This window comes from Sorex araneus, chromosome X (genome assembly GCF_027595985.1).
Source record: "Sorex araneus isolate mSorAra2 chromosome X, mSorAra2.pri, whole genome shotgun sequence".
In the NCBI taxonomy this organism is placed as follows: Eukaryota; Metazoa; Chordata; class Mammalia; order Eulipotyphla; family Soricidae; genus Sorex; species Sorex araneus.
The window spans coordinates 208,679,692-208,695,272 of record NC_073313.1 but is presented as its reverse complement, the minus strand read 5'-3'; the positions used below and the strand labels follow the sequence as shown (position 1 = coordinate 208,695,272).

Genomic DNA, 15,581 nt, shown 5'->3' with positions numbered 1-15,581 from the left:
ATTATAAGTTTCACATATGTGTCATAGAAAATCAGCATGTACATCTAGTACAGTAAATTCTCCCCTGAAAATACTGTTTTATTCTTTCCCATAAAGTTTTCCATGATATTTACTTCACTTCCCCTTTCTTTCTGGTAACCTGTTAGTGGTCTTATACTACAAAAGTTTATTAACCATTTGTCAAGAGATATGCTCATATTTGAATTTATTTGATTCCAAAAAATCTGGTTGGACACTGAGATATTTGGAGGAGCCTGATAATTAGTGTTTTCTCTATTTGTAAATCTTTTCACTTGGACTGATCAGATTTCCAAGTGAAGAACCTTCTAACATTTTTATAAGAATAGGTTCACGTCTTCTGAGAAACATGTAACAAACAGAGATGGAGGCCTTAATAATCACAACTTAAAACTGTCACTGAATTTTCAGGAGGTACCTCTGCCTCCAGATCTGTCTGATGTTCCTCCGTTTATAATATATACTTTTTTTGTTACCCAACCAGAGAACAGAGATTAAGTGTTCCTATCTAAATAGGAAGAGGTGGCACTGGAGATCAAATTTTGGTGTGTGTGTGTGTGTGTGTGTGTGTGTGTGTGTGTGTGTGTGTGTGTGTGTGTCCCAGCAGTGCTGCTCTTAGCATCTATAGTTGGAAATCACTCCTGATGGTTCTTGGGGTACCATGCAGTGCTGAGGATAGACCCAGGTCTCCTGCAAAGCCTGTGCTCCTCCTGCTGAATTTTCTCTGCATCCTGGAATATCTGTTTCTAAAATATTCAGCCAGTGCTTCTAAATCAGTCACCCTTCTGGAGTCAGCTTGTGCTCCCAGTGGAGGCTCAGGCAAACTGATTTTCTTCTTTTTTGAAGATGATTTATTCTTTCAAGGGAATATCATACGCTCCCACAGTTTTATGTTTCAGCCTCATTTTTCCACCCAAAGTTATAGAACACCATAGAAAAAGTCATGTCCTAACAAGATGTTAGATGGGGAATTGGTGAGGGGCTTGATGTTTGGGACATACCCAGTGGTGCTTAGAGATCGTCCCTGGTACTCAGGGAACTGTATATGGTGCTGAGGATGGGAAATGAGGTCAGCTGCACGCAGGGTAATTGCTTTAACCTCTTACAGTTTCTCTGGCCTGAGGACTATAGTTTTGGAGGGAATCCCCCATAGTGCTCCAGGGACTACTCCTAGTGAGACATGTTTCAGTGCTCAGGCCCAGCAATGCAGTGCTCAGGGGCTCCCAGAGCCTCCCTAGCAATGCTGGAGAGGGCTTAACTCTATATTAAATTAACTTTTAGTATTTTATGTGACTATTTCATCGTATTTCTTGTCCCTTTTGACTGTTCTCCTAAGCCCGTGGTCATTATTAGAAGAATTTATGAGAGATTTGTATTTTCACCATTCGATTAGTTTCTCTGCCTCTGGTAAACAATATACAAATATATATTTATGACAAATTGTTTTTGTATGTTGGTTTCTGGAAAGAGTTTTAACATTTTTTGGTTAACTTAGAAGATTGTGTTGAATATGTTTTGTTTTCTGTTTGTTAACCAAAAACATCTGTTAGCTTGGAACTTTCCTTTGAAGAGATACTTTCAAATACTTTGGCCTCAAATCAAAACTATTTCTTGGGTTTAGAAAAAGAAAAGTAAAATCCCAAAGGCTATTCTCTTTTTACATATTTTCATCACTTTTTACTTCTAGACTGAATTTTTTATGAGTACAATTTATTTCTAAAATGTAAAAATGATAGTATTAATGGTTTTGTTCATTTTTAAAAACTAGACGTTAGAATTATACATTTTAAAATTTATCTGCATGCAACTGGGAATGACGTTAAATAGCTTTTTAAAACATGAGAATCCAAGTCTGAAATCACTGGAGGAAAAGACATTTGTAGAAAGCGGTAATTATGTACAACAGTAGCAGTTCAAAGCAGATGATTCTGCCTTTCCTCTCCTTTTCCTAATGCCCATAACGTTTTGAAGAGCATGAATTATCATCTTGTTGAACTCTATATAAGAGTTGGGCCTGCCTGTACGGTGTCAACCATGGTCACTAACGATGAACATGTATCACAAAGCAAGGACAGGGACTAGAGAGATAATACAGTGGATAGGGTACTGCCCTGTACATGGCCCTCCTGGGTTCAGTCTCAGGCACCCCATATGGTTTCCCAGCCCTGTCAGGAGTGATCCCTGAATACAGAACCAAGGGTAAGCCCTGAGCACTGTCAGATCTGACTCCAAAACAAAATAAAAAGCAAGTACAGAGGCAGATAATAAATGTAGAAACAGATGAAAAGAAAAATGGTTTATACAAAATGGGAGAATGACATGACTTTCACGGTAAGAGTGCTACAGTCAGTAATTATCACTAGAGCCATTTAATTGGTCCAGTTTTAATGTGGATATACTTTCTGCCCTTTCTCTGCACAGTTTAGAAGGCTAACTCTGAAGATATATTGGAGGGACTCTTTGCTTCTCTCTTCCTCTGCTTTTAATATTCTGTGTGGTCCCACTATGTTTAACCAGATCTCATAAAGGTAGCAATATCACTGTCACTGTCACTGTCATCCCGATGCTCATCTATTTGCTCGAGCAGGCACCAGTAACATCTCCATTGTGAGACTTGTTGTTACTGTTTTTGGCATATCAGATAAGCCATGGGTAGCTTGCCAGGCTCTGCCGTGTGGGCAAGATACTCTCGGTAGCTTGCCGGGCTCCGAGTGGGGCAGAGGAATCGAACCCGGGTCGGCCACGTGCAAGGCAAACTTGGCCTTACCTGCTGTGCTATCACTCCAGCAATATACTAAAGAAATATTCCCAAAGCCTCTCCTTGTCTTGTGTTGACTATAAAAGCAACATGTACAGAGATGTTCCTGCACAACCATTGTTGCCAGTTATTTCTTACTCTTTTCAGTTATTCTCATCAATGCATATTTATTGTATGTATTCTGTTTTACTGTTATTTGAGAACTCATTCTGTTTTTCTTTACAGGGATCTAAACTAACAGGAAAGGGAAGAGGGAACTCCATTCTTGTGCCTTCTATGTATTAGTTTCATTTATATGTTCCTAGGTAATCTTTATAACCATGCGTGGAGGGTGTTGTTATTCCTACTTAATAGATGGAGAGTCTAAAAGGATGATTTTCTTCCAGTCACCCAGTGATTATAGCGGCTTCAGGGTTAGAGAGATAGTAGGGTCCTTTACTTGTATCAGGTCAATCTTGGTTTGATCCTTTCCCTGGCACCTCATCTGGTCTCTTAAGCTCTGCCAGTAGTGACCCCTCAGAGCAAAGCCAGGAGTAAGCCCTGACCATCGCTAGGGATGGGCCAACATCCCCTTCCGCCACACACACACACACACACACACACACACACACACACACACACACACAAGCAGCTTTAGAGTGTGAACTGATGCCAAGACTAAGATTTTCTTTTACATATGTTGGATTCACCCTTGCCTGCTCCTGACCAAACCCTACCTTAACTGAAGGTGCTTTTGTATTTAGACTTAAACAGAAGTTTGAGGTGTTATATAAGCTCAATTAAGTATGCGCTGAAATCTTACTAAATTGTCAGCTTCTTGGTTTTCATTGTGAAGGAGCTATTCCTTGATTTCATGAATCACTATATGTAAATACTAACTTTTTCGTGTAAGAACAGCACTCTATACATAATGATTTTTTTTAGAAATATAAACTGTTAAAATTCAGTATCTTATCTTTGTATAGACTTTTTGTGTTAGTCCATTTCTCATTGAGGTTACTAAGGTAATAGAAACTTTATTATGAATTACATAAAATTTAACAGAATTTTTGCATGTTCTTAGTGTTAAATATTTGTTGAATAAATGACAATTTGTGAGCAGAAAATTTTTACAGATTTTTCTTTGACCTAGATTTGGTGTCTTCTTTTTATGATTCTTCATTTGTATCATAATCATGATTGTTTGTTCCCTAATAGCCCGAAGATTTTGGGGGATTTCCTCTTCAGGCTTGTGTTCTTCCTTGAACATATATCTTGCTTGCGGGTCTCTCTATTTTTCGCTTGCTTATTACCATTCTGGAGTGGCCTTACTTCTCTCTCAAGCATGTGCTTCTCTTTTTCTCTCCCCTCACATCATTTTCAGTAAGTTTAAATAAAGGCTATCTTACTTGACAAAAAAAAATATTTTTGGTTGTAACTTTCAGGTCAAGAAATGAGAGAATGAGACTGGAAAAATTGTCAGTGGGTAGGATACTTGCTTTACATATGGCTGACCTGGGTTCAGTCTTCAGCATCCCATATAGTTCCTTAGCACCAGGAGGAGTAAGCCCTGAACACCTCCTGGTGTACACCCTCTCTACCAAAAAAAAGAAAAAGAACAGAACGGTAGAAGCACCTGTGAGTCTTGACTGTAGTTCCTTCAACTTCCAAGGCAAAAGACAGGGCAGTTTAAAATAAGCAGAGAACACGAGTCTGCATTTCACTTCCATTTGGTCCAAAGAGGTAAGGCTCCTACCCAGGTTTGATTCCCCCCCACCAGAAATGATCTCCCAAGCTCTGCCAGGAGTGATCCTTGTCTTCAGATCCAGGAGTAGGCCCCGAGCACTGCTAGGTGTGGCCCGCGATCCGAAAATAAATAAAGAAGTAGAGAAAGTTGACAGTTTTTTAAGTAAAATTGACATTTTCTTTAAAAATCAAGTCTAATTGTAAAATGGAAATTTATTTTCATGTCCTCTGAGATTGAATTTGTGGTGCAGTACTGAATTTTGTGCAGTACTGGATCTAGAACTCAGAACTTGCAAGCCAAGTGCTCTACCACTGACCTGCACAGTTGGCCCCAAGGTCAGGCTTTAATCAGCACACCATATGGATGATTTCAGTTGTGTGATCAGCTCCCTTAAGGCTAGAGTTTTCATTGAACTAGAAATCTAGTGGAGACTGGAGAGGAATTGATCACATGCATAGGATTGTCATGGAGCTGAGAAAGAGAAAAGACAAACTTATTTTATCATTTTCAAAAGCCAATACCTAGAAGTAGCCAGAAAAATCCTCTTCTTGAATGCATTAGAAAGGTCCCATTAAAAAGCATAAAAGCCTGGCCTCTGAGTTGTGCTTTTCCCTTCCTTTTATTTATTTTTTTGGCTAGAACAAGGTGGGGGGAGGGGGGAGGGGATGTGGTGTTGGAATAAAGTGAATTCTTTGTGAGGAGAGAGGAGTTTGGGCTAGATTCCACAGTGCATGGGGCCTCTTCCTGGCTATGTGCTCAAGATCTACTCCTGGTGATGCTTAGGGGGACCATTTGTGGGGCCAGAGATTCAAACCAGGATACAAGGACGAATATAAAGCAAGAACCTAATCCCTGTATATCTCTCTGGCCCATTTCCACTTTTTTCTGTTTAACCATCCAAACCAAAAATGCCTGTTCAGCCATCTTCCCTTCATATCCTGTGCTCCCCTTTTAAGATTTCAGAAGACAGTTGAGTGACAAATGTTGACACCATCATTTGGGTAGTCTTTTCCTTTTAATGTCATAGCCATTGTGAAAATGTTTGCCTGCAATCACAAGCCTGGGCAGGAGTATAATGGTCTACTCCCACATTGAAATGTGTCAGAATACAGTTGGAATGTAAATGATGGACTTAATGTTTACCTATGATATAAGTGTTTTTTATTGTAAGAGCTTCTACATGTTGCAAAGTAACTTTCTGTGTTTATTTTCAATAATGGATTAGTAAAGCAATAATAGAAAGCAGTACATTAAGGAAAATGTCTTTCCCTTTTTTTGAACAAAACTTTCATATATAACTTCTATTATGTAGGAATTTTATGTTCTGAGAATTTCAACTTTAATGAAAATTTTCTTGGAGATACATTTTTAACAGGAGATTGAAAAATGGAATGATGAGGATCGTCAACTTGAGCATAAATTTAAATTTAATTGGTTTTAAAAAACAAAAAGTTGGATAAATTTTATTTTGGAGAAGGAGCTGCATGAATAGAACAGTAGGCTAATAATGAAATGAGTAGGGTTTAATTTGAACTACAGAGACATATTGGGACATATTAAAAATGAATTAATATGTTTCTATGCTCTGTTCTCCTGGAATGTGACATACCACAGCGATATTGCATTAGTTTGAAGCCCTGCTTCAGTGCTTCATTAGCCAGTGGTTACGTTAGTATTTCAGTTCATCTCTGTTTTATGTGTTCTTAGTCGCACTGTCACACTGTCATCCCATTGTTCATTGATTTGCTCGAGTAATGAAATTAAATATATCCTCATCACTTGTTTAGTTTTTAAACAGTTCTCAAGAAGGCAGCCCTTAGTGCCTTGTGATGTCAACTTCCTTTCCATTCAGTGCACTTTCTTACCTTTCTCTTGCAAGGACACTAATGGTTGGATCCATTTCTAAGATTTGCTGCAGGAAGCAAAATACTGAAATTATCATAAAAACAAGCTCTTCATCTCCAGTACTTAATATGTCTCACCAAAACATGACTCAAAACTGGGAACAGACATCCAGCATGTGTTACAGTTATGACTGATGTGCCCTACATATATTGCAAATGTTTCTTGCCCAGATTCATCAAGCTAACACAGAAGAATGTCTATGTAAAAGAGAAGAGCAAGTCCTTGACCCGTGACTAGAAATAGCAAGTATGTTTCTGTGCCATCCAGCCTTCTCTAGGACTCAGGTTCTGGAATCAGCCGTACTTAAATGATTGTTGGTGTCATGCTCAGGTGAAGAGACCTAAAAGAAACGTTCTGTTTAAATTACATGAATTTGGGAATATAAAGCAATTAACTGTTTTTATTGATCAACTTGCAGAGAATATATTCATAAAGGAATTTTGTGTATTATGGGGTTGACCAGTTTATTTAGAATGTTAGGCTTATTTTCTTATTTTTTCCTACAGGCAAAATGATGTGGCTTTGAAAGATAAATAAGAACAAAATTTTCCTTTTAGTGTAGGCATGCTTCTGGCAAATTAACCGTAGTTGTTGCAGACTCATTCTTTGTGTTCAAAAGTTTAATTTTTTATATTCCAGGCGATTCACAAAGATTAGCCACAGTTTATTTAAACTAAGAAGACACACACAAAGAAATTTTTTTTCAGAAGGCGTTCACTTGCTTACTTTTCTTAAAAACATCTTTCCCATTTCATTGAGGCAGATTTGGAAGTCAAACCAGAAACTTCAGGCTCTACTACGATGGAAAACACTTTGTTGGGGAGAAGCGCTTTGAGTCCATCCACGATCTGGTGACTGATGGATTGATTACTCTCTATATTGAAACCAAGGCAGCAGAATATATTGCCAAGATGACGATAAACCCCATTTATGAGCACATAGGATACACAACCTTAAACAGAGAGCCAGCATACCAAAAACATATGCCAGTCCCGAAAGAGGCACTTGATGAGAACGATTCTACAGGCCAGGATGGGGTGTCAGAGAAAAGGGTAAGCTACTACAAAACCAGACTTTATTCTGCTATTTGGGGGCCTCTCAGAAAGCCTTTATTGCTGGAAGAGTTGATTTTGAAAAGAATGTGTGTTTTCTCTCATGTCTCATTGCTATGGTGTGGAGATTTGCATATATCTGATTCTTAGTTAAAGAATGTCAGGTGTATCTGTACTTCTGATTAATTCCTATTTTATCAGTTTGGAGTTAAAATATATTGCGGGGGGGGGGAGTTCCCAGTAAAAATACTGATGTGGGGGAGGGTTAGTCAGGAAAAAAAAATGATCAAGAAAAGATAACTGCATTACATAGAAAACTGAGGGTGCTACATTATCCATCAAATTATCTCTTCATTAGGGCTGAAGAGCTACTATAGTGGGTAAGGTACTTGCCTTGAATGCACCTGATTTGATCCTCAGCACCACATATGGTCCCCCAAGATCCTCCAGGGAGTGACTTTTGAGCACAGAGTCAGGAATAGGCCCTGAACACAGCAGAGTGTGACCCCCACACAAAAAGCTCTTTGTTTTTCTTAAAAATAATTTGCATTAGGACTTAATTCTGTTTTGAGTTTTTTTCTAACAAAATAATATATATTCTTATTTGTTAAATCTGTATTATTAAATTCAATCTACCAATAACTGTTATACTACTTTGGGATCCAGTTTGAATGTTTCTTTTTGCATGAACTCTTAAGAAATTATCAAAGCAATAATATTTACTTTTCTTAATGATAAAAGATGATTTAAGATCTTTATTTGTCATATTTTAATTGCACTGTGTTTAAAGTTAACATTAGGAACCTTTGGCATTAGATAATTTTTTCTCTGGACATCATCCACTGCCTCCTCTTCCTTCTCAAGAAAAGAGAGAGAATTTTTCTGATGTTTCATACATACCATATTTGTTGGGGGAGATTCGTGTGTTCTGTGGGAATTATGAATACATTCTTAATTTTTGAGAATCTCCAGTTGCTATGTTTTAAAACTTCAGATATGTGTACCAGTTAAAAGTTTGGGTTATGTCAGCAGATAGATTTGTGTACGGATTCTAGCAGTGAGTCAGTAGAGTGTGCTTCATGTATTTTAATGTTTTATTTTTTAAAATTGTAATTAAAATTCTGAGGCTTTATTGAGTAAGATAGTATTTCTAAAACCACATGGCTTTTCCATTGTGCTTTGGTCCGGGGTAAGCATTCAGTCTGAATTCCGGTGATAATGTTGCTATGGCAGTCATGTTACCTCAAAGCAGCATCGTGAAATCCTTCCAGTTACCTCAGAATTCAGCTGTCAATGGAAATGTTCATTGTCCAGCCCACATTTTCATTTCTGGCAGATCTTAGAGTGGTGTTTTGTGGCTACAGAGAACCACCGTTTTAAATTATAGACCGTCGAAAATTTGTTGGAAATGGTTTTTCATATGCTCATATTTGTCAGAAACCACCAGAATTTGGAATCCTGTATGCACGTTATACTTACTGACTCTTTTTTACTCTCTTGTCCTCATTTTTCTCACTTTTAGTTGTTTTCCATTTGTGACATTTTTCTGTAATCTTGAATTTAAGAATCTAGTACTTCAATTGCATTTTATATAGATGTGTTGGAATATTCCAGTCAGTATTTGTAAATATTGTAAAAATGTGAACATGTGAATCTTTCAAACTTGATCAGCTCATTGGTAACTTTTGCTAATATGCTGTGCATGTACTTTGCAATATCAAGAGGCAAATGCTTAGATATTTGACACTGGGCTACTCATTTAACAGGGCCTACATTGTCCCTTCTACAAAGTGGCAGTAATTTTTAGAGGCAAGAGACTGAGGTAGATGACCCTTGGAGGATACTTTTAGCTCTAGGATCCTTGGTTCCCCATGTCTTTTGTCAACCCTGAATGTTAAATTACCTGGTTTCTCATGTGCTGATGGCCAGTGTCACAGCACAGAAATGAAGGGGCTGGCACTGGCACCTTTTTTCAAGCAGTGCACAACTAGGAATCACTGAAAATTTTACTTTAAACTGCATGCATCTTAAATCTACTTGGCTTGAAATCTACTCACTCAAAAATAGATTTATTTTATTTACAGGTGTCATCCAACAGGACAGGGATGATGGCCTGTTCAACAGCTTGAAACATTGATTCCCTGTCACAGTGGATGACATTTGTAAGTAAAAGACAATCATGTTTAATTGATATCAAATACCCACTGACACAGCATGGTTCAGTAAATATTTCAATGGATCCCAAGTAGCTAAGACAAAATCCTCCTGTGCGTATCTCCACTTCATCAAAAGCAAGAGTGATTGGTTTTGCTGGAGTTGGTATGCTGCTGTGTGCTGTGGGAAGGAGACTTGTGGTAGAATTAGGAGCTACATTCTAGTTCTTTCACAGAAATTGATTTTATGTGTCTCTTTGGGAAAATTGCTTCACTTCTCTGAGACTATTTCCCCACTTTTAACAAAGGACTTCGGATTAGGTGATTTCTGAGATGTGGTTACATTATAGTCTGTGATCCTTCAGGGCATGTAAGTGTTCTGGGAGATAAGCACTACAGTACTAGAGGGAGCACTGAAGTGGGAGCTTGAAAGGTGAAATTTTTAGCTTATCCACCAACAACTGACCTTGGGACAACTCCCAAGGCTGCCAGGACTCCAGTTTCTTCATCCGAAGACAAAATGTTAAATTTGCAGGATTTCAAGGAATATTTACTTCAAAAGAGTTCTGTGCTCAAACAGATTTGATACAAATTTGTTCTTAAAATTGGACTATTTCTTTGTGCTTCCTCAGCTCCACTTAGGACTTAATTCTGATTCCCGGTGCCCTCCGATGTATCTCATTCACCTTGCCACTTTTCAAAACGGAATAGTATAATAATTTTCATGAAATGCACTTTGAGAAATTCTGTATCAGGTGATCACATTTTTGTTTGTTTTGGAGCCACACCTGTCTGTGCTCAGGAATCATTTCTGGCAGAGCTTGGGGGATTTTATGTGGTGCCAGGGATTGAATCTGGGTCCGTTGCATGAAAGGCAAGTGACCTACCTGCTGTTCTATCTCTCCAGACCTTCCGATGCTCTCTTATGGTCTTCCTGTGTTTTAAAATTAAAATACAACGATTGCCAGTTTATTTTCTCAGTCCTTAAGGTATACATTAACAATCTGAGCTTTTGTGGAAGATTAGAAGGATGGTTTTGTGGCCTCAAAGGTTTTATTTCCCCCAACAGAAAGTTAATAGTGAAGATTCAGTTATTCCTAGGAAATCAGGTGGTGATTTAGGAGGGGATAATATTTTCTGGGTAATAGCTTTGTCTTTTTTTCTTATTCATCACTTTGCTTTACAATTTTTTTCCATGGAGTAGTATCAGTTTACATAAGTGTAAATGTTTATATGCCTTAGGGGTAGTGTTACTGCATCGTGCCCACAACCACAGCGGAATTATCCCTCCACCACAGTCCACTGGACCCCTTCAGGCCATCCTCTGCACCCTGTGAACTTAGTTCTATGATCTGAGTCCAGGGGTTTGTTTTTATTGGACTTTGTCTGTTCCCTTCCTCGGTTTCTTTATATGGCATGTCTGAATGAGATTGTAAAGCATTTGCCCTTCTCACTTTGACTTAATTCACTTAACACAGCCTGTTCGATTTTTTTATGTTACAGCAAAAGACAAAAATTTATCTTCCCTAAGGGGAAGTTAGTATTCCACTGTATATAAACCCCATATTCTTTTTTTATTATTTTTTTTATTAGTGAATCACCATGAGGTACAGTTACAGACTTACAAACTTCCGTGCTTACATTTCAGTCACATAATGGTCAAGTATCCATCCCTCCATCAGTGCCCATTTTCCACCATCAATGGTTCCAGCATCCCTCCCACCATCCCCATCCCGTTCCCCCAAACCCCACCCTGCCTTTGTGGCAGGGCATTCCCTTTTGCTCTCTCTCTCTCTCTCTCTCTCTCCTTTGGTTTGGTGTTGTGGTTTGCAATGGAAATATTAAGTGGCCGTCATGTTTGGTCTATAGTCTGCTTTCACGGTGCGTCTCCCATCCTGAGCGGATCCTCCTAGCACCATTTTCTTGGTGATCTCTTCCCTAACTGAACTGCCTTTTCCCTCAATATGCAAGGCCAGCCTCTAAGCTGTGGAGTAATCCTCCCAGTACTTATCTTTATCTCCCATTCTGTTACTTTATATCCCACAAACGAGTGCAATTTTTCTATGTTGGTCTTTCTCTTTTAGACTCATTTCGCTTACCATGATACTTTCCATGTGGATCCATCTATATGCGAATTTCATGACTTCATCTTTTCTAACAGCTACATAGTATTCCATTGTGTAGATGTACCAGAGTTTCTTTAGCCACTCATCTGTTCTCAGGCACTCGGGTTTTTTCCAGATTCTGGCTATTGTAAAAAGTGCTGCAATGAATATACAAGTGCAGATGTCATTTCTACTATACTTTTTTGCATCTCCGGGATATATTCCCAGAAGTAAACCCCATCTTTATTCACTCATCTGTCCTTGGACATTTGGGTCCTTTTCAGATCTTTGTTATTAGAAATAGTGCTTTAATGAACATTGGTGTGCATCTGTCTTTTTGAATTAGTGGTTTTGTGGTGTGTTTTTTCCATTTTAAATACCCAGGATAGATTTAACAGATCACATGTTAGTTTTTCATTTTTTGTTTTCTAATATCCATATAAGTCAGTTTATATTAATGCAAACAGTGAGTAAGAGTTCCTCTTCACATCCCTGCTAATGTGTGCTCACTGTCCATCTTTATATCCTCTTTGAAGTAGTGTCTATTCAGCTCTAATCCCAATTTTTTAGTGGGTTGTGTTTTTATTTTTCTAAATTTTTGTTCTTCATATATCTTGGATATTAGCCCTTTGTCAGATGTATGGTGTACAACTATTTCCACCGTTGTGGTATCACTTGTATCACTTGTCATCCCGTTGCTCATTGATTTGTTCAAGTGGGCTCCAGTAACATCTTCATTCGTCCCTGTCCTGTGCTACCATTGTGGTAGGAAGTCTTTTTATTTTAGTGGTGTTCCTTTATGCATAACTTTTTAGTTTTATGTAATCTAATCTGTTTCTTTTTGCTTTTGCTTGCCTTGCCGTTGGATATATCTTTGAATGTATCATGAAAGCCATTATCATCATGAAGAATTTTGTCTTTTTTTAGTGCATATTATGGGATTTAAATCTAACATCTAAGTCTCTGATATATTTTAAGTTACCTTTTGTTCATCATGCAGTATCATTCTTTTGCATGTGCCTATCCAGTTTTTACAACACCATTTATTGAAGAGATGTTTTCAATGGAATGCTCTTGGATATTTTGTCACAAATTAACTATATATCTGAGTGTTTATCTCTGAACCTTGAGTTCTGTTCCATTGGTCTGTCTGTCTGTTTTTATTTTAATACCACACTGGAGTGATAGCACAGCAGGTAGGCCATTTGTCTTACACGTGGCCGACCCGGGTTAGTTTCCTTCTCCCTCTCACAGAGCCCAGCAAGCTACCCAGAATATCCTGCCTGCACAGCAGAGCCTGGCAAGCTAACCATGGCGTATTCGATATGCCAAAAACAGTAACATCAAGTCTCACAATGGAGATGTTACTGGTGCCTGCTTGAGCAATTGATGAACAATAGGATGACAGTGCTATACAATGCTATACCATACTGCTTTACTATAGCTTTATAATATAGTTTTAAGGTCAAGGCTTGGGATTTCTACTGTCTTCTTTTTTCTCAGGATTTTTTAGACTGCTTGGAGAGTTTTATGGTCCAATAAAATTTTTGCTATTTGTTCTGTATCATTGAAGAATGTCATTGGAATTTTGATACTGACTCCATTTGTATAGTGTTTGGGATTGATTCATCATTTTAACAATTCTGTCAATTCATGAACACAGATTATTTTTCTATTTCTTTGTGTTTTATATTTCTTTTAATAGTAGCTTGTATTTTAGATGTGTCTTGCACTCATATTGTTAGTTGATTCCTCAATACTTAATTTTTTGGAAAAATTATAGAAATTTATCTTTATGATGTATTTCTTTTCTAGCTCATTACATATATAAATGTAACAGAATTTTGTGTGTTTATTGTGTTGCCTACCACTGTTGATGTGTTGTTTCAGATAGTTTTTTGATGAGGTCTTTAGGGTATCTATATTGTCATGTCATCTACTAATAAAATAGTGATAGTTCAATTTCTTTTTCAATTAGTGTTCCTTTTATTTTTCTTGCTTAATTCCTGTGGCTAGAACTTTCACCACTATGTTGAATAATAGTGATGAGAGTGGGTATTGTTATCTACCTGGTCTGAGAGAAAAAAACTTTCAGTTTCTGCCATTTTGATGCTAGCTGTGGACTTTTTGTACATGATCTTTACCAATTTTTTAAAGTATCTATGTTGTGTTGAGGTAAGTATCTATGTTGTGTTGAGGTGTTTTTTTTTTTATCATAAATGGGTAGCAAATCTTGACAAGAGCTTTTCCTGCATCTGTTGATATAATTGTACAGTATTTATTTTTCCTTTTGTTGGTAATGGCATATTATACTAATTGATCTGCATATGCTGTTTTGGCCTTCCCCCCTACCATCTTCCTGAGGAACCACCTCTGTTGTGCTCCAGAGCCACCAGGGCTACACCTGGTTGTGCTGGGGGGGAGGGGTTTGTGGTGCCAGGGATCTAATTTAGGGCCTTGTGCAGACAATTTGTGTATTCTAACACTTGAACTATTTCCCCAGCCCTGATTTACATGTGTTGAATCATCCTCACAGTCTTGTAATAAATCCCACTTGATCATAATGTTCTATCCTTTAAACATCTTATTAAATTCGGTTTGTTAAGGTTTTCTTGAAGATTTTTGCTTCTTTGTTCATCAAGGCTACTGATGTACACTTTTCCTTTTTTTGTGATATCTCTCTACTTTTGGTATTTGGGTAATGTTAACTATAGAATCTAGAGGAATTTCTGTTTCTTCAAATTTTTGCAAGAGTTTGAAAGACTAGGTGATAGATTATCTTTAATGTTTTGGTATAACTCAGTAGTAAAACCATCTGGATCTGGGTTGTTGTTTCTGAGGAGACTATTATTGTTTTAATTTACTTGTCATTGACCTATTCAAGTTTTTCTTTTTCATCTCAGTTCAGTCTCAGAAGGTTGTTTTATTCTAAAAATAAACTAAATTGAAATAAGAGAGACAGTGCAAAATATCAGTGACACTAAGAGCTGATTCACTGACAGACTTTAGTAAATGTGTAGCTCAGCTTATTAAGAATCAAGGGAACCCGATAGAATGGGATCAGAAGTGAAAGAGGAAAAGTTATACCATACCACAAAAAGCAAAAGCCTATTCAGTGACAACTGTGAACTTGATCCCACTAAATTGGAGAACCTAGAAGAAATAGATGATTTTTTAATTGCTCCTTTAGTTAAAATTAGCAATTAGGAAAATCTAATTTTTTTTAAATGTTGAGAGGCATTTACTCAGGAAGTTGCAACATGTTGAGAAGCACGTTGCTTTTCTCTTATAAAATGGCTTAACTTTAGCAGTCTGCAATGGCTGAGAGCCCAACTTTTAGTAGTTAACTTTAAAAAATTATCTGAAAATTGTATTCAAATAGTTTCTTCTTCCCAGTAGTGATTGTAATGTTTACTTCAGTAGATACTGGACCTGTAACTCAGCGCAGTAGTTTCAATAGTAATTTTACTAATTAATAATGAAATTTTAACTCATACTTCATGTATTCATAAATGTTTTTAATGCAAGCTGTCAAATGAAGTATACAATTTAAATTTCCAAAGCCTTACTAAATCAGAACTCTGAATCTAGTGAGAACTATTCTATTTCTGATTATGGTCATTTAAGATATAAGCCTACATAACACTTGAGAATGACCTGTGTTGAAAAGGGCATGCAAAATTAATTTGTTATATGGAACTTCAGTAAACTAAATAAATACTGTTTCTCAGTTTCTGTCTCTATTAATCTGTCTCTCTCCCTCTTTGCTATCTTCACCTCCAAAAATTTGGGATTAATGTAATACCTTAGCATAATGTTTATTAAATATTCTTTTAAAAAATTTATTATTTTATTGAATCACCA

The 15,581-nt window shown here is 37.3% G+C and overlaps 1 protein-coding gene across 7 annotated transcripts in view; it reads left to right on the top strand.

The window, feature by feature from the left end:
- The window catches only part of CHN1 (chimerin 1), a 188,268-nt gene that overhangs the window by 89,825 nt on the left and 82,862 nt on the right, over nt 1–15,581 (top strand). For 6 of the 7 annotated variants that reach the window (XM_055120292.1, XM_055120291.1, XM_055120296.1 and 3 more), the window contains one exon: nt 7,171–7,459. In XM_055120292.1, coding sequence (XP_054976267.1) covers nt 7,171–7,459 — 289 coding nt within the window. Of the gene's footprint in view, nt 1–7,170; nt 7,460–9,597; nt 9,622–15,581 lie in introns of those variants that run through there. The other variant, XM_055120297.1, reaches the window with a different exon arrangement.